At 42.4% G+C, this 22,792-nt stretch overlaps 1 protein-coding gene and 1 long non-coding RNA gene across 2 annotated transcripts in view; one reads left to right on the top strand and one right to left on the bottom strand.

Annotated features, from left to right (window-relative positions):
* The window catches only part of LOC137621501 (uncharacterized), a 190,030-nt gene that overhangs the window by 38,601 nt on the left and 128,637 nt on the right, over positions 1-22,792 (top strand). The window lies entirely within an intron of this gene.
* LOC137621499 (uncharacterized transmembrane protein DDB_G0289901-like) overlaps positions 15,615-22,792 on the bottom strand; it is a 9,013-nt gene continuing 1,835 nt past the window's right edge. The window contains exons 2-3 of the mRNA XM_068351850.1: positions 20,635-20,846; positions 15,615-20,500 (exon numbers count right to left, since the gene is read on the bottom strand). Coding sequence (XP_068207951.1) covers positions 15,865-20,500; positions 20,635-20,846 — 4,848 coding nt within the window. The 3' untranslated portion in view covers positions 15,615-15,864. The remainder of the gene's footprint in view (positions 20,501-20,634; positions 20,847-22,792) is intronic.

The following is a 22,792-nucleotide window of genomic DNA, read 5'->3' as shown; positions in this document are numbered from 1 at the left end:
CTATTGAAAATTAAATTTTTCAATATTTAACTTAGCCGGTGATTATATAAGCTGCAGCTCTGCTGCTCGACAGAAAACTCTACGGAAAAAATCCATCAGCGATCGCTATGCAGGTAGGGGGTGTACTTCAACAGCGCCATCTGTCGTGCAGGTACTCAGTACTCATTGTAAACAAAGAACTCAATTTTCTCTCTGTCGTGCTACCGGCAAGACCTACTAATTCGCTGTTGCTAACTGGATTTGTTTTCACAACTATTTGGTGAAGTACACTATTCTAGTTTTGAGCTTTCGCTGTGCAGGCTTTCTCTTCAATAAATCCTTGCATTCTTTTTTTGATATCGGATTATTTGTTGATGACTTTGGATAGTTTTTGAATTCCCCTTTGACCAATTCAAAATGGCTGACCCTTCTCAAGTCCCAAAATTCAGGAAGTGTAATGCTAGGGACTGTTCAAGGCGTCTTCCGAAGGCCTCTATCGATCCTCACACCGTTTGTTCCAATTGTCGGGATAAAACCTGTCAATTGGAAGATCGATGTGAGGAATGCGTTGGGCTTTCGGAATTCGATTTTATCGAATTCCAAAAATATACACGTAGGCTAGAGAGAGATAGAGTCAGGAGAAGTTCATCTCGTTCTGTTGATTTTTCCTCTCCTCATGCCCCACAACCTATTCCTTCCCCTGTAGTGGTTGCTCCTGATCCCCCTTCTGGCACTCAGGAACCTTCGATGGCTGACATGATGCGTGCCATCCAAACTCTGGGTGAGAGAGTTGAGTCCCTGGCTAGTGACCGTAACCAGCTCATGGCGGACGTCAAGGAGCTGAAGTGTAAAAGTGCAGTGGGAAGTGGTAAAGTGAATGATAGTGTTGTGGATAGTGTTGCGCTTGAGGGTTCGTCTGTTCGTGCCTGTCGTCCTCCTAGTCCGGGACCTCTTGCAAGCTCCCAAGTCCAGGGGAGAAGCAATGTCGTACGACCAATGGGTTCGAGAGGCTTTAATCAGCGAACAGACGTTCCCTCCGTGGTTTCGGGCGTATCTACCCAAGATCGCCCCACCCACACAAAGACGAGAGAGCCCATTTATTCCTCGTCTGCGGAAGAGGTTTCTCGTAAGAAACCATGGACCAAGGTCTCACGACCTCTTAAGCGCAAGTCGGTCCCTTCCGCGCAAGTCCAACGGCCCAGTTGTAGCCACTGGGTCAGTTCGGACTCGCTGCAGTCTTCCGATGACTGCTCACCTCCTAAGAGAGGCAAAGCGGTACCGCCTCAGGCAGTTACACCGTCTGTCGCCGCACCTGCTCCTGCAGACCCTAAGTGGTCTTTGCTGCAGACCATGCAGTACCAGTTAACGTCTCTGATGCAGGACTTTCGTGCGGAGAAGGTTGCTGCTGCACCAACCTCTTGCCTACAACCAACCACACTCTCGGTTGTGCGTCCTGGGGACGCTGAGGCGACCTTCTTGCGCACTCCAGCTGAGAGAGTCCCGCCACCCATGCGTTCCAGTGTGCCCTGCCAGCTGCATGTTGACGTTCAGCGACGCACGGAACCTTCCGTTGACGTTCGCGCGGTACAACAACCGTCAGAGTTGTTTTGTTTTGACGCGGTGCGTCAACCTCCGCAACCCAGTGTGGTTGCCTCTGCTCTCCCACATCAGACTAGACAGTCTGGAGTAGACGCTGTGCGTCCCCGCGCTGCTATGGTTGTTGCCAGCTCACAGACTGGGCAACAGTTCCATGACGTTGCGTCCGGTTCAGTCACGCGTGCACCCGTGCGACCGGACTCAGCTAACCAGCCGATACCTATTCCATTGCCGCTTCCTCCTCAATACTCGGATGATGGACTCTCTGATGATGACGATGCGGCACACGTTGATGAACCACATTCGGACCTTGACGAGCCCAAGTCCACGCAACCCTCTTTGGACTTTAGAAAAGTTCTTGCTCTGTTCAAAGAGATGTTTCCGGACCAGTTTGTGTCTGTGGCTCCGCGCTCTCCTCCGTCAGAGTTTGCTTTAGGTACGCAGTCATCCTCGCCTGCCTTTACTAGACTCGTCCTCGCACGCTCGTCCAAGAGAGCTTTACGAGTTATAGGAGAATGGATGCAGTCCAAAAAGAGTCTAGGGAAGACAGCCTTTACGTTTCCCCCTGCTAGACTCTCTTCCAGATCTAGCGTCTGGTATGCCACGGGAGAGGTTCTCGGCTTGGGAGTTCCTGCCTCTGCCCAGGGCGACTTCTCAAGTCTTGTAGACTCTCCCCGCAGGCTAGCCATGAGACGCTCTAAGATATGCTGGTCACCTTCGGACCTAGACCATCTGTTGAAAGGGATATTTAGAGCCTTCGAGGTCTTCAACTTTTTAGACTGGTGTCTGGGAGCTTTGAGCAGGAAGGTCTCCCCGACTGAGAAGGAATCTTCCTTGCTCATCATGTCCTGCATGGACAAGGCCATACGTGACGGGTCTAGTGAGCTTGCTGCATCGTTCGTATCCGGAGTCCTCAAGAAGTGTGAGAACCTTTGCTCTTTCCTGTCAGCTGGAGTGACACCTTGTCAAAGATCCGAACTTCTGTTTGCTCCTCTCTCTAAGTGCCTTTTTCCAGAGGACTTGATTAAGGAGATTGCTGCTTCTTTGATACAGAAGGACACCCATGACCTGGTTGCGTCCTCTGCCCGCAAAGCCACCCCTTTGCCTACCTTGTCAGCTAGACCAAGGATGGACACTCCAGCGTCCCGATTTATTCCGCCCTTTCGTGGCAGAGCCTCCAGCAGAGGAGGTGCTCGTGCCGAAGGGAGACGTGGGAAGAAGAAAGGAACCAAGTCCTTTAAAGGCAGAGTCTGACTGCCAGCTTCTTCAGACAGCAGTGGGAGCCAGACTCAAGAACTTCTGGCAGACCTGGGAGAAGAGAGGCGCAGATGCACAATCTGTGAAGTTGCTCAGAGAGGGGTACAAGATCCCGTTTGTACGAAAACCCCCTCTAGCAACGTCTCCCATCGATCTCTCTCCCAGGTACAGAGAGGAAGACAAGAGACGAGCATTGAAACAGGAGGTGTCTCTCTTACTAGAAAAGGGAGCGGTAGTCAAAGTCCTGGACCATCAAACCCCATGCTTCTACAACCGTCTCTTCTTAGTGGCAAAGAAGACAGGAGGGTGGAGGCCGGTGCTAGACGTCAGTGCGCTGAATGTCTTTGTCACAAAGCAGACGTTCGCCATGGAGACCACAAAGTCCGTTCTAGCAGCGGTCAGAAGGGAAGACTGGATGGTCTCTTTAGACCTAAGGGACGCATACTTTCACGTCCCCATCCACCCAGACTCCCAACCTTTTCTGAGATTCATTTACGAAAAGGTTGTCTACCAGTTTCAAGCCCTGTGCTTTGGCCTAAGCACAGCTCCTCTTGTGTTTACGAGGCTGATGAGGAATGTAGCCAAATTCCTTCATTTAGCGGACATCAGAGCCTCCCTCTATTTGGACGACTGGCTTCTAAGAGCTTCTTCCAGTCGTCGCTGTCTGAAGGATCTAAAGTGGACTCTAGATCTGACCAAGGAATTGGGTCTCCTGGTCAATATGGAAAAGTCTCAAGTGGTCCCATCCCAAACTATTGTGTATTTAGGGATGGAGATTCACAGTCTAGCTTTTCGGGCTTTTCTGTCGGCCCCCAGAACAAGTCAAGCCCAGTTATGCATCCAGAACATGCTGAAGATGGAACGATGTTCAGTCAGGCAGTGGATGAGTCTGATAGGGACACTATCATCCCTGGAACAGTTCGTATCGTTAGGAAGACTACACCTCCGTCCTCTTCAATATCACCTAGCTGTTTACTGGAAAAAGGACAAGACGCTAGAAGCGGTCTCGATCCCCATTTCCGAGAAGATGAAGTCTTGCCTGACTTGGTGGAAGGACAGTATCAGCCTCAGAGAGGGTCTGCCCCTGGCTGTTCAGACTCCCAACCACGTTCTCTTCTCGGACGCATCGGACACGGGCTGGGGCGCGACATTAGACGGTCGGGAATGCTCGGGAACTTGGAACTCGAGTCAAAGGACAATGCATATGAACTGCAAGGAGCTACTGGCAGTTCCTCTGGCCTTGAAAAGCTTCAAGTCTCTCCTTCAAGGCAAAGTGGTGGAGGTGAACTCGGACAACACCACGGCTTTGGCGTACATCTCCAAGCAAGGAGGGACCCACTCTATGACGTTGTACGAGATCGCAAGGGACCTCCTCACCTGGTCAAAAGATCTAAACATTTCACTAGTAACGAGGTTCATCCAAGGCAACTTGAATGTCATGGCAGATTGCCTCAGTCGGAAGGGACAAATCATTCCAACAGAATGGACCCTACACAAGGATGTGTGCAAGAGACTTTGGGCCACATGGGGCCAGCCTACCATAGATCTCTTCACAACCTCGATGACCAAGAGGCTCCCAATATATTGCTCATCAATCCCGGACCCAGCAGCAGTTCATATAGATGCCTTTCTCCTAGATTGGTCACATCTAGACCTATATGCATTCCCCCCGTTCAAGATTGTCAACAAGGTACTGCAGAAGTTCGCCTCTCACGAAGGGACAAGGTTGACGTTAGTTGCTCCCCTCTGGCCTGCGAGAGAATGGTTCACCGAGGTACTTCGATGGCTAGTGGACGTTCCCAGAACTCTTCCTCTAAGGGTGGACCTTCTACGTCAGCCACACGTAAAGAAGGTACACTAAGGCCTCCACGCTCTTCGTCTGACTGCCTTCAGACTATCGAAAGACTCTCGAGAGCTAGAGGCTTTTCGAAGGAGGCAGCCAGGGCGATTGCTAGAGCAAGGAGGACATCCACCCTTAGAGTCTACCAATCGAAGTGGGAAGTCTTCCGAAACTGGTGCAAGTCAGTATCTGTATCCTCGACCAGTACCTCTGTAACTCAAATAGCTGACTTCCTTTTATACCTGAGGAAAGAACGATCTCTTTCAGCTCCCACTATCAAGGGTTACAGAAGCATGTTGGCATCAATCTTCCGTCACAGAGGCTTAGATCTTTCCAACAACAAAGATCTACGGGACCTCCTTAAGTCTTTTGAGACCACAAAGGAGCGTCGTTTGGCTATACCTGGTTGGAATTTAGACGTGGTACTAAGATTCCTCATGTCAGAAAGGTTCGAGCCGCTACAATCAGCCTCCTTTAAAGATCTCACTTTAAAGACTCTTTTCCTGGTTTGCTTAGCCACAGCTAAAAGAGTCAGTGAGATTCACGCCTTCAGCAGGAACATCAGATTTTCATCTGAAACGGCTACATGTTCTTTACAACTTGGTTTTCTAGCCAAAAACGAGGTACCCTCTCGTCCTTGGCCGAAATCGTTTGATATTCCAAGCCTATCGAATATGGTTGGAAATGAACTAGAAAGAGTCTTATGCCCTGTGAGAGCTCTTAAGTTCTATTTAAGACGAACTAAACCTTTACGAGGACAGTCAGAAGCTTTATGGTGTTCAGTTAAGAAACCATCTTTGCCTATGTCAAAGAATGCTTTATCCTATTTTATCAGACTGTTAATACGAGAAGCTCATTCCCATCTGAGTGAGGAAGACCAAGCTTTGCTGAAGGTAAGGACACATGAAGTTAGAGCTGTCGCAACTTCAGTGGCCTTTAAACAAAATAGATCTCTGCGAAGTATAATGGACGCAACCTATTGGAGAAGCAAGTCAGTGTTCGCGTCTTTTTATCTTAAAGATGTCCAGTCTCTTTACGAGAACTGCTACACCCTGGGACCATTCGTAGCAGCGAGTGCAGTAGTGGGTGAGGGCTCAACCACTACAATCCCCTAATTCCATAACCTTTTTAATCTTTCTCTTGAAATGTTTTTATTGTTGTTTTTGGGTTGTCCGGAAGGCTAAGAAGCCTTTCGCATCCTGGTTGATTTGGCGGGTGGTCAAATTCTTTTCTTGAGAAGCGCCTAGATTAGAGGTTTTGATGAGGTCCTGTGGTATGGGTTGCAACCCTTCATACTTCAGATCCTAGGGGTCGCTCAGCATCCTAAGAGGATCGCGAGGCTCCGTAAGGAAGACGTACTTAAAAAGGCAGAGTAATTGTTCAAGTCGACTTCCTTACCGGGTACTTATTTATTTTATTTTTGTTATTTTGATAACTTCTAAAATAAAATAAAAAATCCTTAGCTCATAATAATGTAAACATTTATTGCTGGTCTCTACCCACCCCCCTGGGTGTGAATCAGCTTATATAATCACCGGCTAAGTTAAATATTGAAAAATGTTATTTTGATAATAAAATAAATTTTTGAATATACTTACCCGGTGATTATATATTAAAGGACCCTCCCTTCCTCCCCAATAGAGACGCAGTGGACCGAGGAGAAAATTGAGTTCTTTGTTTACAATGAGTACTGAGTACCTGCACGACAGATGGCGCTGTTGAAGTACACCCCCTACCTGCATAGCGATCGCTGGCGGATTTTTTCCGTAGAGTTTTCTGTCGAGCAGCAGAGCTGCAGCTTATATAATCACCGGGTAAGTATATTCGAAAATTTATTTTATTATCAAAATAACATTATTAAAGTACGACCATTCAAGCAGAAGCCACTGCAGTGTTTTAATTGTTTTAAATTTGGACACCCCTCCAAAGTTTGCAAAAATGAAAAAAAGTGTGGCATTTGCTTCAAATTTCACCATGGAGAATGTGCACTTTAGGGCAGGTGTTTAAATTGCAACTCGATCATAAATCCACCGACAGGATCTGCGAGCTGTATAAGTTGAAAGATGCTACCCTCAACAAATCATATTTAGAACATATAAGTGTGGGACATGCAAAAGACTATTAAATAGATCATATAGCTATGCTAAGACATTAAAATCAAATCCACCTAGTACGGCCAATAGTTTAAAAAAGAAATATGCCATCTGATAAAAAGCTGAATGACGAGGTAAACATATTACCCCCTGAGGCTTTACCACGGTGTATTAACACTGGGGCTGTGTCCATCTCTGTACAATCTTCGTATCGCAATACAAAAATAGTACAAACCTCTTTCAGGCCATGTCCTTGCCTGATTTGATGGAGGTTCCACTTGAAAACAACTTATCTGATGCACCTGTAGTGGGAAAGATGCAAAAACCTAGATCCTCACCATATATTAATCGTAAAAGAGAGACCTCCATCTCTCGCCCCCTCCATTAAATTAAAGTTATGACATCAAATAAATTTTGTTTTGTCTGTTGATGTTTCTGATGAACCGGAAGGTAACTTGAATAAATCAGAAGTTCAAGTTGAGGTCCACCATCCACCTTGAAAAAATAAATCAAAAGGACACAAAGAAAAAGACAAACGTATAACCCAATATATCTAGGCCATCTCTAAAGAAACCTACAGGAAATAATGTTAGATTAAAGACTGCCAATGGTAAGATGTCTCCCAGAAATAATCCATAGTTTTCTTCTCCATTTTACAATGGAATTGTCAGGGCTTAAGGGCCAAATATGAAGAACTTAAGCTTCTGATTAATGAACATTCCCCCATAATTGTATGTCTAAAGGAAAGCAAGCTTGATGCTAACACTCCTTGTCCTCGAGAGTATGTTAGTTATAGAACAGCATATAATCAATAAGCAGGGAGCCATGGTGGATGTCTTGCATTCGTTCGTCGAGAAGTTCCCCAAATACCTTTATCTATTCGTATACCCTTGCAGGCAGTGGTTGTATAGATTGATATAGGAAGAAAATATACATTATGCTCTCTGTACTTACCGCCAAATGATAACATTTCCTATGATAATTTAGTAGAAGTGAGTCAACAACTCCCTCAACCTTTCTCTTACTGGGAGATAAGAATAGTAGACATCCTTTATGGGGTGATGTTTTAGCAAACACGAGTGTCAATATTATATCATCAATTGTGGAAAATGAGGATGTTGGGCTCCTCAATACAGGAGAGCCCACACACTTTTATGTCCAGACAGGTACGTTGTCATGCATTGACCTATCAATCGCAATCTCTAATTGCCTCTTCGACTTCGATTGGAGGACATTAGATGATTGGCATACTAGTGATCATACACCAACCATTATAAACACCAATAATGGTCGCTTTTATAGAGATAGCCACGATGGAATCTTGACAAGGTGGACTTGGGATAGATTTCGTGAGCTAAGCGAAATTGAAGGGAATGCAGACCAGTTTGAAAATATTGATGATGCCATAGACTTACTGAGGACAATTTGATTATATACAAGAAATGTAGAGCACAGTTCCGTCGTGCCATGAAAGAAGCTAGGTTCCAGTCTTGGGTATCTTTTGTTTCCTCCATTAACAGTAGAACACCACCATCCTCTGTGTGGAGGAAAGTAAAAAAGCTAGCAGGCAAATTCACCCCCAACCCACCACCAGTGTTGAAGGTGAATGGTCAGTGTATGACTGGATCAACTGAGGTTAGAAATCCCCTGGCTGATCATTTCTCAAATGTATCATGCAAACCAGTACAGTATAGGAGCATTAAATTTTAAATTTTGCAACAGGAAGGAAGAGTCATACAATTCTCCTTTTACCGAAAGAGAATTTGATTCCACACTTGCTACATGTAATGATACAGCCACTGGACCTGATGGAATTCCATATGCAATGATTAAACGTGTACCTGTTAATACAGTTATTTATTTTAAGCATTGTTAACAGAATATGGCATGATCATAGTTATCCAAGTGTTTGGGAACTAGCCATTATTTTAGCCTTTTTAAAACCTGGTAAGGATAAGTTTTTAGCTGCAAATTATCGACCAATTGCATAGACATCTTGTTTATATAAGATCATGGAAAAGGTGGTCATTGCAAGACTTATATGGTATCAGGAAAAGAAGGGTATTTTATCACCTATTCAATGTGGATTTAGAAAAATGCACTCAATGACTTAGGCGTTGATACGACATGAGTCCTGTATTTGTGAAGCTTTTGCTTTAAAATAGCACCATATAACAGTTTTTTTTTTTTTTGTCTTGAAAAAGCATCTGATACTGCATGGAGACATGGTATACTTGAAACCATTCATATTTTGGGATTATGAAGAGAGCTACCATTGTTCATTCAATAGTTTATTTCACATAGTTTTTTTCAAGTGAAAAGGGAGAAAACTATTTGAGAGAAAATGTCAGGAAGAAGGAGTTCCCCAGGATGGTGTGCTAAGTGTTACTCTTTTTGCACTAGCAGTTAATGGGATATCCTCTGTCATTTCTCAAGATATTTTCTCAACACTATTTGTAGATGATCTCTCGATATCATTTGTTGGAGCTAGAATGGCAATGGTTGAGAGAAAACTACAACTTGCAATTGACAAAATTATTCAGTGGGCTGATATGAATGGGTTTAAGTTTTCGAAATGCAAAACTACTGTTGTCCATTTCTGTCGTATTTGGGAAGTACATCCAGACCCTGATATGTACATGAAAGGTCAACGGATTCCATGTGCAAATGAAGCACGGTTTTTAGGCTTGATATTTGATTGTAGATTGACATGGGTTCCTCACTTAAGATCATTAAAAGCAAAATGTTATGATGCCTTGAAGCTTTTAAAAGTTATGTCCCATACATCATGGGGGCCAGACTGCAAAACTATTTTAAAGTTATACAAGGCCTTAATTTAAAAAAAAAATAGTTATGGGTGTGAGATATATTCTTCAGTCACCCCACGTCTATTAAATATTTTAGATTCTATACACCATACTGGTATCAGATTGACAAAACCTTTATTGAAAGTCTTCTGTTATTCGGTATTGGTTTGGGTTGCAAAGACTCCCTAATTCTTTAGCCTGCCAGACTGCAAGCTTTGTAAGGCACTCAACATACTTGAGATGCACCCAAAATCCCCTCAACCTTATGGTTTTCAGGTGAAACGACTGATAGACAGTCTTGATACAGTTAGAAGTAAGTTGCTTCCATTTAAGGCATCATTAATGCCTCCATGGAAATTACCAGAGACATCTTTTTGTAAATATTTTATTGGAGTTAAAAATGATATGAGTGACATAGAAGCCAGGTCTCTTTTTATGGAACATGTTGCAGAACATAAGGAATCAACTTTTATATATACTGATGGCTCCAAATCCAATGCTGGTGTTGGATTTGGAGTATGTAATAATGCTTTTAATTGTAAAGGTGCACTTTCTCTAACAGCATCCATATTGATGGCCCAACTATACAGCATACTAACTGCTATCGAGAAAGTAGCGTTATAAGACGAGGGCAATTTTACCATTTTTAGTGATGCAAGAAGTGTCCTACAAGATTTAGAAGTTTATAATTCCAATTATCCTTTAGTTTTAAAGATTTTTTAGTGCCTTTTAATTATTGGTATGAAAAGTATAACAGTTGGATTTTGTTGGTTCCGGCACACGTAGATGTGTGTGGAAATGAGAAGGCAGATTCACTGGCCAAGAATGTTGCAGCCGAGTTGCTACCAAGAAGGTATCTCATTCCCAGTAATGATTTTTTTACCTACAATTAAGAATTTCATTAATAATAATTGGCAACAGCATTGGGATGGTTTACTTGAAAATAAGATGAGAGAAATGAGTAATGTTATATCTCCTTGAAGGTATAACGGGATGCCCCGAAAGTGGGAGACTACTCTTTGTCATCTCCGCATTGGTCACACTCGGCTGACACACGAGTTTTTGCTGGTAGGCCTACATCAACCATATTGCGACGACTGTTTGGTACCATTGACAGTGAGGCATTTGTTGACTGAATACCCCACATACAGTGGTTAAAGAAATAGATATGTGTTTGAGGCTTGAGGTAAGGATGGCAGGTTCATCCTTGGCAAGATTCTTGGACATGTTGTGTATTACCATGCTAGTGGTATTTTTAGCTTTAGTTCAGAAGCAGTTTTTAAAGATATTTAACCTCTAGATGATACCTTTGCTTTTATGGTTTTAATTAAATATTCTTTTGTTTTTTTTTGTTTCCAAAAAAGATATCGGCATCAATGACTTAGATGTCAGGATGCCAGAAAACCTCAAATCAATCAATTAATCAATTGCCTGCTCGTCAACGAACCCTGGTTCATGACACACCATTGAGATCTCGTTCGTGAGCCTTTCCTGAGGATGTTTGCCCTTACAAAGGACACATCCTCTCTCCAGATCACTGCTCGCTGACTGACCAAGCAGCTTTCGTCTGCTCATCAGTTACTATATCCTGCTCAGCTTGCTCGCTGCTCGCCGTTCGTCATCCCACTGATCCAATAAACGATTGGCAGGTGATTGGCAGTCCCCATCAGCAGCTTGTCGACAGGTGACTACTGGTGAGCACTCTCTAACTGTACAGTGGCCGCAATAACCAGGACGGGAAGAACTCCTAGCCCAGAAGTGGCCATGTCTCCTCGGACATCTAAGATTCATCCCTGGCCCGTCTAGTTCCCAACTGCCATCTCAGGATTCTATATCTCCAGTGGCGGGTTGAGTCTGATTGGAATTAGCCCTTTGATTCTCTGGACATTCTGATCCCCATGGGACCAGAGAAACGGACAGATCTCAAGTGGTGGGTAGCATAAGAGAATATTTGGGGGGGGGGGATGTAAATCTTCTCATCCTCCCCCTGGACTTGATGCTGTTTTTAGCCACATCAAAAGAAGGGGAGGGGGGCCACATGACCTCGGGCCTTTGGCCAAAGTCCGAAAAGTACCTTCACATAAATCTCTTAGAGATGAAGGCCTTCTTTCTGGTCTTTCAACAGTCCCATCAGTTCATGGTCATGGTGGCCGAATGGTTTTTGGATCACCTAGTAGCCTACAAAATCCTGACTTCCTGAGGTTCCCCAACCGTGGATCTGTTCCCAACGGCCTTGAACTTCAGGCTCCCGCTGCTCCCTAGTCCCTGACCCCAAGGCTCTCTGGCAAGATGCATTCCAACAACGGCGGGGACAATAATGACGTTTACACCTTTCCCTGTTCTGTTTGAGGAGAAAGGTACTCAACAAGGCCAGAACATCGGTCAACCTCTCAATGACTCTCGTAGCTCCGCTCTAGCATCATGCGGAATGGTTCCGGGCCTTCTGCTGCTTCTGACAGAGCCTCCAAAAGAATCCCCTCCACGACACGATCTACTCGGACAACTGCCCGTCGACATATACCGCAGAGCTGTAGCTTCGCTACGAATGCACGCCTGGAGACTGCCCAGTACCTCCTCACTCAGAGAGGATTTTTGCAAGAAGTTGCAAAGAGGATGTCTGGACATATACGGAAATCCTCAGCAGCAGTCTACTAGGTAAAGTAGAACGTCTGCGGTGATTGGTGTCATTGAAAGGGTATCTCTCCACTTGATGCCACTATTCCAGCAATAGCGGAATTCCTCGGGTATTTGCGGGAGGAATGACTACTTTCAGTTTCAGCAGTGAAAGGGAATCGCCCAGCCTTGAGTCTTGCCTTCAAACTGAAAGGAAGAGACATCGTCTCATCGCTAGATCTTTCCTTACTCATGTGGACTTATGAACTTACCTGTCCTCAGTCGGAAGTGAGACCTCCCTCTCGGAACATGGTTCAAGTTCTCCGGTTTCTAAAGAGGCCTCCCTACAAACCACTACATCAGGCAACTGATCTTCACCTGGCTTGGAAGACAGTGTTCCCACTCCCTTTGACATTGGCCAAACGAGTCAGTGAACTTCATGGTCTCTCATACGACATCACCCATTCAAGGGGAGGGGGAGAGGTATCGTTCAGCTTTGTCCCTGAATTTATTGCCAAGACTCAGAATCCAGAGGTGACGGGTCCTAGATTCGACACCTTCCGGATAACGAGTCGCTGTTCTGTAACTGACGATCCAGATCATCTGTTACTGTGCCCAGAGAGGAGTTTGAGGCTCTACCTCAAGAGAACAACAACAGCAAGGGAGTATTGGGAAAGTCTTGGATTCCATAGTTATTTCCTACAAAGACTGAATAACTTTTACCTTGACAGTCACACTGCTTATCTCAACACACAGCTTGCGTAGGCTGCAGACCTTACATAGCAAGGTTTAGCGAGGTGTTAGGGTTTCCTTATTTTTGGTACTGACCTACTCAAAAGAAGGAGTCCCCAGGCAAAGCCAAAAAGCCAGATTGGCTGGGACATACACTCTCTTAATGGGTGAGTCACCCTTAGTTAATAGCATAGGTTTGTATTCCAGTTACAGAACAAATGACAAACTCGTAGATAATTTGTATTTTTCTTAATGATACAAACCTTTAGCTATTTATACAAACTTACCCGCCGACCTTGTCCCCTTGAAGTCCTACCTCCAAGCAAAGTGAAGCACAGTCACAGGTGTGTGAGTAAAGGGGTTACCCTACCCCCTACTACCTAGCGGGTTTGGTAGTTAACCCTCGCTTTATTTTAATGGTTCGTCCTTTCAGCTTCACTGAAAATAATACCCATAATAAATAGCTAAAGATTTGTAACGTTAGGAGAAATACAAATTATCTCCAAATTTGTCATGTTGATGGGAAGCAAAGAGCGCTGCCCGGAGGTCCGCCTCCAAAGGTTGGGCTGCGGTCCCTTCTGAGGGAGAGTTATCCTCTCCAGGTGTTGGGTTGTCCTCCATTCTGAGGGAGAACTTTCGTTCATCATCATCATCTTATCGCATCGATAGCTGATTGCTGTTGCTGTTTCTTTGTCAAAGACTACACTCCCCCCACCTCTCATGCTGAGTTGATTCTTTCGTTGGGGGGTGGAGAAAAGTCCGAGACGGAAGGTTTAGGTCACAGATGCATTTGCCAGTGACTTGACTACTGTGCTTCTATGTACTAAGCTCTCAACTGTAATTGTTAATTTTATTAAATTTAGCATGACTGGCTATTTTCATTCATTTCCTTGCGGAGGTAACAAACTAAAACATTTTGTGTATTTTAGGTATCCTCTTGGAGATTAATAACTGCTGTATGAACCATTTGAGTTGTCTAAGATATTATCCTCCACCTAAATTAGACACATCATTTCAGGGTACAGATCCTTCTGTTAATTTTGAAATTAAAAAAAAGAATTACTAATATATTTAGGAATATAATGAATAGCTTACTGTAGTTTATACCAAAGATAGTTTAAAGACTAATTCTGGATGGTATTTCTGTTTATTTTTTCTGTAATCAAAACCAGTATAGGAATATGATATGATTTTTTTATTCCTATAAGAAACTGTGTATTTCAGGTATTAAAAATCACAATTATAGGGACAAAACTAAAATAAGTATTCGGAATAATGTCAAATATAATCGAGAAAGCAGAAGAAGAACAGACGATGCTGATTTTCCTCTACGAGCCTTTATTAATAATACAATGTATCACCCATTTACTCTGGATTTAGGTCTAGAAAGCTGTTTTTGGTTATCAGAAATTTTGGATTTTGCAAATTCTGTGATAGGGTTGGTATCTACTTTTGTTGAAGAGAGAAGGTCAAGTCCACCCTAATCTTAAAGGCCAAAGGTTGTTTGAACAACTAATTGTGTGGTGAATCATAGGGAACAGTTGGATTCAGCTCTAGTTGGGGGCTTGCTCAAATATACAAAAGCTGTCTGGTTTTATCTCGTATTCTAGGGCCCATGATGAATTCAGGTTGGTTCAGTATTATTGAAGAGAAGAATATATTTAGTAAAATGCAGTTTGTAACAATCGGGCACTGACAGGATTTGACTTTGTATTGTAACCTTCTCCTTTTTCTTATAAGTCTTCTACTCTCATTAAAAGATAATGACAGGCCCTCTGATTTGAAGGAGTTTGAAGAACATTACTTTAATAGATTTAGAAGATATATTAGGGCAAATTGCCAAATGCATTGGAATCTGAGATAGTAGAATAGATCAAGTGAGGTACCTGATTCTCTCCTTGGATAACGTTTCTGGACCAAATGCTAGTGCTCAGTGAATAACATAGTAACAAAAGGTGTAGTTGGAACTTTAAGTACCAAGTCTGTTCCAGAAATTATTTGATTTATTTTTATTAAGTTCATTAGAAGTTTGGGCTCTAGGCCAATAGTAGTGTATGGGATACTTTTGGTAGTTTTAATGAAATTTTTGTTTTGTAAAAGAAAATTGTAGAGAACTTACTAAGCACTCCATATTCAAGGCAAACAGGGAACATTAATAAAGTTATAAGATAAGATATATCAAATGGGATCAAGTGTAATTTACCTTTAAAATTACAGTACAGTACCTGTGCCTATCACATCTCTATCTTCAATGAAATGTAAGAGTCAACACAATAACCAGGTAAGATTCATTTAAATAAATAAAATGTTAATGCTAAAATTTTGTATTTAAATTCTTAACCGGTAGTTGTTTAATTCCTTCCCTCCCTTCACACTTTTAGTGATGTCAAGAGAATTGTCAGAAGTTGTATTGGTCAATCATCACTGATTATATAAATTTCTTGGAATGTAGTGGTCAGTTTTATGTTTGCCGAGGGGAGCAGGAGATGGGAGAGATCGGGTAGAAAAAGTTTTTTGTTTAAGGTTAGGAAGCTAGTGGCTTCGATGGTTGAAGCATAATGGCTATCAGGTAAGTGTTTAGATGAATTATTCAAATTCTGTTTTTCATAATTGGCATGAATTTTGAGGTTGGATATTTTGCCAAATCTTTTTGTTGCCATTAGAATTGATTCTTAAGTGGGGAAATTAAAAGAAGGAAACGATTTTCGTTTTATTTACATTAAAACAACTGCGCAAAACTTAAAAAAAAAAAAACGAAATTCATTGATACACTTAAATCTATGGCATTAGTTAGTTTACATATAACAGTGAACCTAGGAACATATAAGATACACATTTCTTGCCTAAAAGGGTACATCAGCACTTTGTACTTGTCTATCTTGGAATACTGCTTTTTACACTCATTCTAAATCAGCACATCTTAGGATTTTTCATATGAATCCTTTATTTATAATTGTCCAGGTTTGGCAAGAAGAACAGCAACACTTTGGACATCGGGAATATTGCCACGATTATTACCTCTTGATGAAAGTCTTGAATTTGTTACGGTTACACCAGATGGTCGTCCTGTACCACTTGGCCCAGATGTAAGTGTTGTTCCTGATGATGTTCTGATTCCTCCACCACCAGTGCGAATAGCCGAACCTCCCTGTGATGTTGTAGATGAGAATCTTGAGCTTGTTCCTGAAGTACTTGAACGAGTTATTCCAGAGGATAGTTGAGAACTGCTTAGACCTCCAGATGATCCAGTTCCTAGGCTAGCAGTACCTCTGATGCCAGATTCACCTCCGCTAGTGGAAGTTTGACCTCTGTTCGTTCCAGTGGACACACCTTGTCCAGCCAGGATTACAGAAATGCTTTCACCAGGTTGCCCAGAAGATGAGCTTGAGCTTGTTGATTTAAATGAAAACTGAGACTGTTCAATGGTGTTCCCTTGTGAACCAGTTATGGGCCCAGTAATGATTGTGTTTCCCAAGTTACCCGAGTTGATTTCAAAACCTTGGTTGAAGCCTGAATTGGATCCTGTTTCAGTGACAGAACCGGAAATGAAGTTTGTACCCGAAGTTAATCCTGATACTGAACCACTGCCAGATGTAGATCCAGTGCCAGAAACTGAGCCTAAAGTAATTCCAGCACCAGGAGTACCAGAGGTGAATCCAGCTCCAGAGATACCAGCCGAGCTAGGTGTACCAGAAGAGGAAATTGATCCTGTAAAGCTTGTGGATCTTGAACCTCCACTTTGGCCTGTTCCTCTTACAGCAGCATTGGCAATTTGGAATGGAGCTTGACCTCTTCTTACACCAGAGGGAAGACCTTGTCCAGCTAGAATTACTGCCACACTTTCACCAGATTGACCTGTTGTGCCAGAGCTTGATGAGATGCTAGAAAATCTTGAGCCAGTTGTGCTGGTTGATCCAGAAGATATGCTAGAAGATAATCTTGAGCTACCTGGCCTTCCAGATCCAAGAGAGGAGGATACTGAAGTTTGCCTTGATCCAACTGTTCCCGCATTGGCACCAGAAACTGATCCACTAATTGACCCAGTGGAAAAACCTGCATTAGCACCAGATGAAGTTGATCCACCAATTGACCCTGTGTTAGTGGTAGTTCCAGAAATTCGTGATCCACCAATTGACCCGGTGGAAAATCCTGCATTGGCACCAGATGAAGTTGATCCACTAATTGACCCTGTGTTGGTGCTAGTTCCAGAAATTCTTGATCCACCAATGGACCCGGTGGAAAATCCTGCATTGGCACCAGAAGTTGTTGATCCACCAATTAACCTTGTGCTAGTGCCAGTGCCAGTAATTCTTGATCCACCAATCGACCCTGTGTTTGTACTAGTTCCGGAAATTCCTGTGAACGAAGCACCAGAACTGATACTACTTCCAATTCCTGAAGAAACTGTAGAACCTTGAGTACCAGTGTTGCTCACTGATCCAGATCCTCTTATGGTACTACCAGTTACCTGGAATGTTGCTTGATCACGTGTTACACCTACGGGGATGCCTTGATCTGCCAAAATAACAGCTACGCTTTCCCCACTTTGACCCCTCGACCCAGTTGACAGAGAAGAACTTCCAGTAGAGAAACCTGTACCAAGTGGTCTTGCACTGCTAGAAGAAGATCCTGTGTTTGAGCTTACTGAAGAAGACACAATAGTTTGCTGTGATCCAACGTTTCCTGTTCTAATGTCAGAACCAAATGTTGTTCCTGCTCCAGTGCCAGTAGTTGTACTGCCACCTGCTTTGAATCCTGTGTTAGAGCCTGAGCCACTAACAGAACCAAAAGAAATTCTAGAACCTTGGATACCAGCACTGCCTGAAGAACCAGTGCCTTGGATGCTGGCACCAGTCAACTGAGCTTGACCTTGTGTTACACCTGAGATACCTTGGCCAGCTAATATTACAGCTACACTCTCACCTTGCTGACCTGAAGAGCTAGAGCTTGATGTGTCTGCTGAAAAACGTTGTCCTGAAGTTGTTGAAGTTACTACAGTGTTTGTAACTCCTCCAGTGTTGGAATCAAAAGACCCGGCTCCAACACCTCCCGTTCCTGCTGTTGCACCTATCCCAGCACCAGATCCAGTTCCAGTGGTAGAGAATGAAGTTCCACCTGTAGTGCTAATGCTGCTTCCAAAGCCAGAAGAAGAACCAGTACTGACCCCAAAACCAGCTCCAGTTCCTATGTTAGAGAGAGTAGCCCCACTGGTAGTACCAACATTGTTACCAAATCCCGAAGAAACACCAGAACTGGCAACATTATCTGAAGATCCAGTTCCTCTAATATTAGCATTGGCAATCTGGAATGCAGCTTGGCCACGTGTGACACCTTCTGGAATTCCTTGTCCAGCTAAAAGTACAGCTACACTTTCTCTTTGTTGACCAGTTGAGCTAGAGCCTGATGAAGTTACGGAGAATCTTGAACCCGATGAACTAGATGATCCTGATGATGTTCCAGCGGAAATTCCAGAAGTTACAGGTCTTGCAGTGCCAGAAGAAAATCTAGTCCCTGATCCGGTTTGCTTGATTGCAACAAATCCTGTGTTGGAACCAGAAATTCCAGCTCCAGCAACTTGCCCAGCATCAGAACCTGCTCCAGTTCCTATATTAGAGAAAGAAGCTCCGCTAGTAGCACCAACATTGCTACCAAAACTTGAAGAAACACCAGAAATGGCAACATTACCTGATGACCCAGTTCCTCTAATATTAGTATTGCCACTCTGGAATGCAGCTTGGCCACGTGTGGCACCAGATGGAATTCCCTGTCCAGCTAAAAGTACAGCTACACTTTCTCTCTGTTGACCAGTTGAGCTAGTGCCTGATGAAGTTACGGAGAATCTTGAACCCGATGAACTAGATGATCCTGATGATGTTCCAGTGGAAATTCCAGCAGTTACAGGTCTCGTAGTTCCAGTTGAAAATTGAGTCCCTGATCCGGTTTGCTTGATTGCAACAGATCCTGTGTTGGAGACAGAAATTCCAGCTCCAGCAACTTGGCCAGCATCAGAACCTGCTGTAAATCCAGTTCCAGTTAAAGAACCAGAACTGATTCCTGAACTAAATGAAGAAGATCCTGATGTAGATGTAGAGCCCTGAGAACCAAATGAGTTTGAAAGCCCAGATGCTCCTATATTGCCACTGGTTGTTTGGAACTGAGACTGCCCACTTGTCTGTCCAATAGAGGCGCCTTGACCCGCCAAAATTACAGCAACACTCTCCCCTGACTGATTAGATCCAGTTGATGTTCCTATATTAGTTCCAAATGCTGTTGAACTTGAAACAGGCCTTGTCACTGTTGTTCCACTTAAAGATCCAGTCTGACTTGTGAACTGAGAGCCGGAAACAGCTCCTGTGCCAGAAATGCTGCCGGTTACTCCTCCTGTTGGGCGGGATGCCCCTGTGAAAGTTGACCCTGATGAAGGTGAAGTGCCTTGTCCCACAGAAATTACTGCTACAGTATCTCTAGAAATTTCTTGTGACCCTTGACCAGAACTGACTCCTAGATTAGTTGATACAGAACCTGTATTAAATGACTGATTTGAATCAAATGAACCAAAAGAGGAGGTGGATTCTTGTACATTTGTTGTAATTCCAGTGGAAATGCCTGATGACCCAGTTCCAGTTAAGGCTGCGTTAATTTGGAAAGGTGCTTGACCTTTTGTCACTCCATCAGGAATGGCTTGGCCAGCCAAGATTACTGCTACATTCTCTCCTGATCCCCCTTGAACTCCTATTCCTGATCCTGAACTGATACTGGAACTGACAGAACCAGTTCCTGATATCTGTGATACACCACTTGAAACAAATGAAGAACCCTGTGTGCCTTGGCTTATAGATGAGCTTGGTGGAGACAATCCTGCTGACCCAGAAGTAAAGCTTGTTAAGCCTGGAGCAATTGGTGATGTTGCGGGTGGTACATAACCACTGTACTGACCTTGGTTTGCAGAATCTGTTATTATATTTGATGAAAATTCATTTGAACCACTGGATGCACCAGAACCTCCTAGCGTACTCAATGAGACATCAAATGATCCTTTAGTTGCTTCAGAAGAAAATGCTGATGATCCAGACCCAGAACCAGTAATACGGTTAGATGATAAAGATGATGAAATAAAGTTTGATCCAGTCCCAGATGATGATGATGTTGATCCGGTATTAGGATTTCTTGTAGAGGAGACTGAGAAAGCTCCTGTTCCAGGACGGGCTCCAATATTGATTGTCGAGCCACGGTTTCCTGTGGATGATGTCAAGCTTGAAGATACACTTCCAGATCCACGTGAGGCAGAGAAGCTTGATGATCCACTGCCACCAGATCCAGTTGATGTCAAGCTTGAAGAACCACTTCCAGATCCACGTGATGCAGAAAAGCTTGATGATCCACTGCCACCAAGTCCAGTTGAAGTCAAACTGGAAGATCCACTTCCAGATCCACGTGAGGCAGAAAAACTCGATGATCCACTGCCACCAGATCCACTAGTAAAACTGGAAGATGAGAGGCCTCCCCGGCGAATTACAGGCCTGAAGCCTCTCTCGTCCGCAATGTAATCAACAGTAAATATCTGACCATTTGGTGCTGTCCATCTGTAAATAGAAGAAAAATAATGACAGATAATTTAACAGCAACTTAATTTTTTTAGAAGCTTACCAACACGTACCATGTATTGACGTTATGTTTCATAACAATCCACATAAATTAATTGCGAATGATGACTTACGAATAGGAGCCGGTTACTGCTGCATCACTGTTAATGTTTCCAGCATTGAATTCGGAGTGGCTGAAATCGTCGACTTGCACGTTAATTCTCTGGTTTGAAGCACCATCACCGTGGTGGGCGGCGTCGTGGTGGTGGTGATGGTGGCCGTCGAGGTGCTGCAGGCCATCCAGCTTGGCACCAACTGTTAGGCCCAGAAGGGCAACAAACACAACCTGAAATCAGAGTTATTCGTTACTGATGGTTTTAGAACAAGAGAGATTTGGGTTCTGTGAAACAGTGGAGCAGTTTCAAATGGAAAGAAATGTTTTCCTCTTAATGGTTGATTTAAAAAAAGGAAAAAAATTATGACTTAAATGTTAAAGTAGAAATGAGTAAATTTGGCTGTTTTTTCATGGTAGGAAAGGAACAAAATATAGAATTTATCTTCAGAAGAAGAGGAAAGAAAGACAGGTGAATTTCCCTAAGGAAAAGGAGAAAGATAGTAATAATAATCTTATTTTCAGGATAATATATTCAGCAAATTGTGTGATGAAGCAATCGAGATAGAAGTCTTATTTTATGCCATGTTAATAGAATGATAATAATAATAATATGGAAAGATTAGTTATTGCAATCGAAAGTTTATATAAAAGATTTACAAAAGCCCATAGATTTTATCTATAAATCGTATCGGTTATATCATGGAAGGGGTTGCTTGCAATTACAGTATGGCAATTAAGAAATATTTTAAGCTTTAGTGTTTCTTAGATTTGCAGGGTACGCCACTCATGATCGATCAAGGTTGAGTCAATTAATTATAGAAAATTATACTTCACTGTTGGTTGCTGATTTATAATACTAACCATTTGCAAGAACTGGGGTTAATTGTGACGTGATAGTCTTCCATATTCCCCCAGGAGCTACAAAATTTCGTTAAAGCCAAAGCTGAGAAAAGGTGTTTGTTTGAAAGTCTGGACAAAACACTATAGTGCACAAATAGTTTTGACAGTTTATAATTATTAAGTCCTCGTTATAACCACAATTTTAGAAGTAATGACTACTGTAATAAATTTCATGAACAATTATACATATTTTGACTATAATTTTACAGAAAATGATAGTTTCAACCAGTTTGGTGAATGATCATATAAAGTTTGTGTTTTCAGTTCTACAAGTAAAGTGAAATATAACCAGTATGGCAATTGGTTATAGATAATGGAAGTCGAACAGCTTTATTAACAATTTGTTAATTGATGAGAAATATTTTGACGACACAGTTTCACGAATAATGATGATTACCATCTGTTTGGTAATTTATTAAAGAAATCGTACTAATCTTGATCAGCCCAACATTCTGCTATTTTTCCCATTTGGTCCCCATGTAACTCAAAACCGGTGATGTTTTAAACTGCAGAAGTTAACCAACGCTAAAATGTCTTGAAATACAGGAAGAACCCCGCTTTTTAGTGTAAATCGTAATTTTCTTGATCAAACTAGATTATTTTAGTTTTCAACTTCTATTTCGTCGTTGATCTCTCTCTCTCTCTGATGGGGAGAGCTGAGCGTGACCAAAAAAGAATATATATATATATATATATATATATATATATATATATATATATATATATATTCTTTTTTGGTACGTGTGTGTGCATATCTATTTAGCCGTCATTTTTGACGGGTCGCGTACACGAGATTATATATATATATATATATATATATATATATATATATATATATATATATATATATATATATATATATATACATACATACATACATACACAGACACACACACACAACAACAACAACAAATGCAGCTGTTTCTAGTTCACTGCAGGGCAAAGGCCTCAGACATGACAAAATATGTCTGGTGTTTGGGACGCTTTCATCACCAGGCTGGTCAGTGCGGATTGGTGATGGTTGAAAATTTTCGTCTGATCGATCACAGCAAACCAACCTAGTTTGGGGGGCTCTGCCTAGTATATCTTTGATGATCATGGGGATACGCAAACCCTTTTACCTCGTTAAGGTATCTGCATATATATATATATATATATATATATATATATATATATATATATATATATATATATATATATGTATGTATGTATGTATATATATATGTATGTATATATATATATATATATATGTATATATATATATATATATATATATA

The sequence above is a fragment of the Palaemon carinicauda genome, chromosome 28 (assembly GCF_036898095.1).
Source record: "Palaemon carinicauda isolate YSFRI2023 chromosome 28, ASM3689809v2, whole genome shotgun sequence".
Classification (NCBI taxonomy): Eukaryota; Metazoa; Arthropoda; class Malacostraca; order Decapoda; family Palaemonidae; genus Palaemon; species Palaemon carinicauda.
The sequence above is the reverse complement of the archived record's forward strand: the minus strand, read 5'-3'. Positions and strand labels throughout refer to the sequence as shown.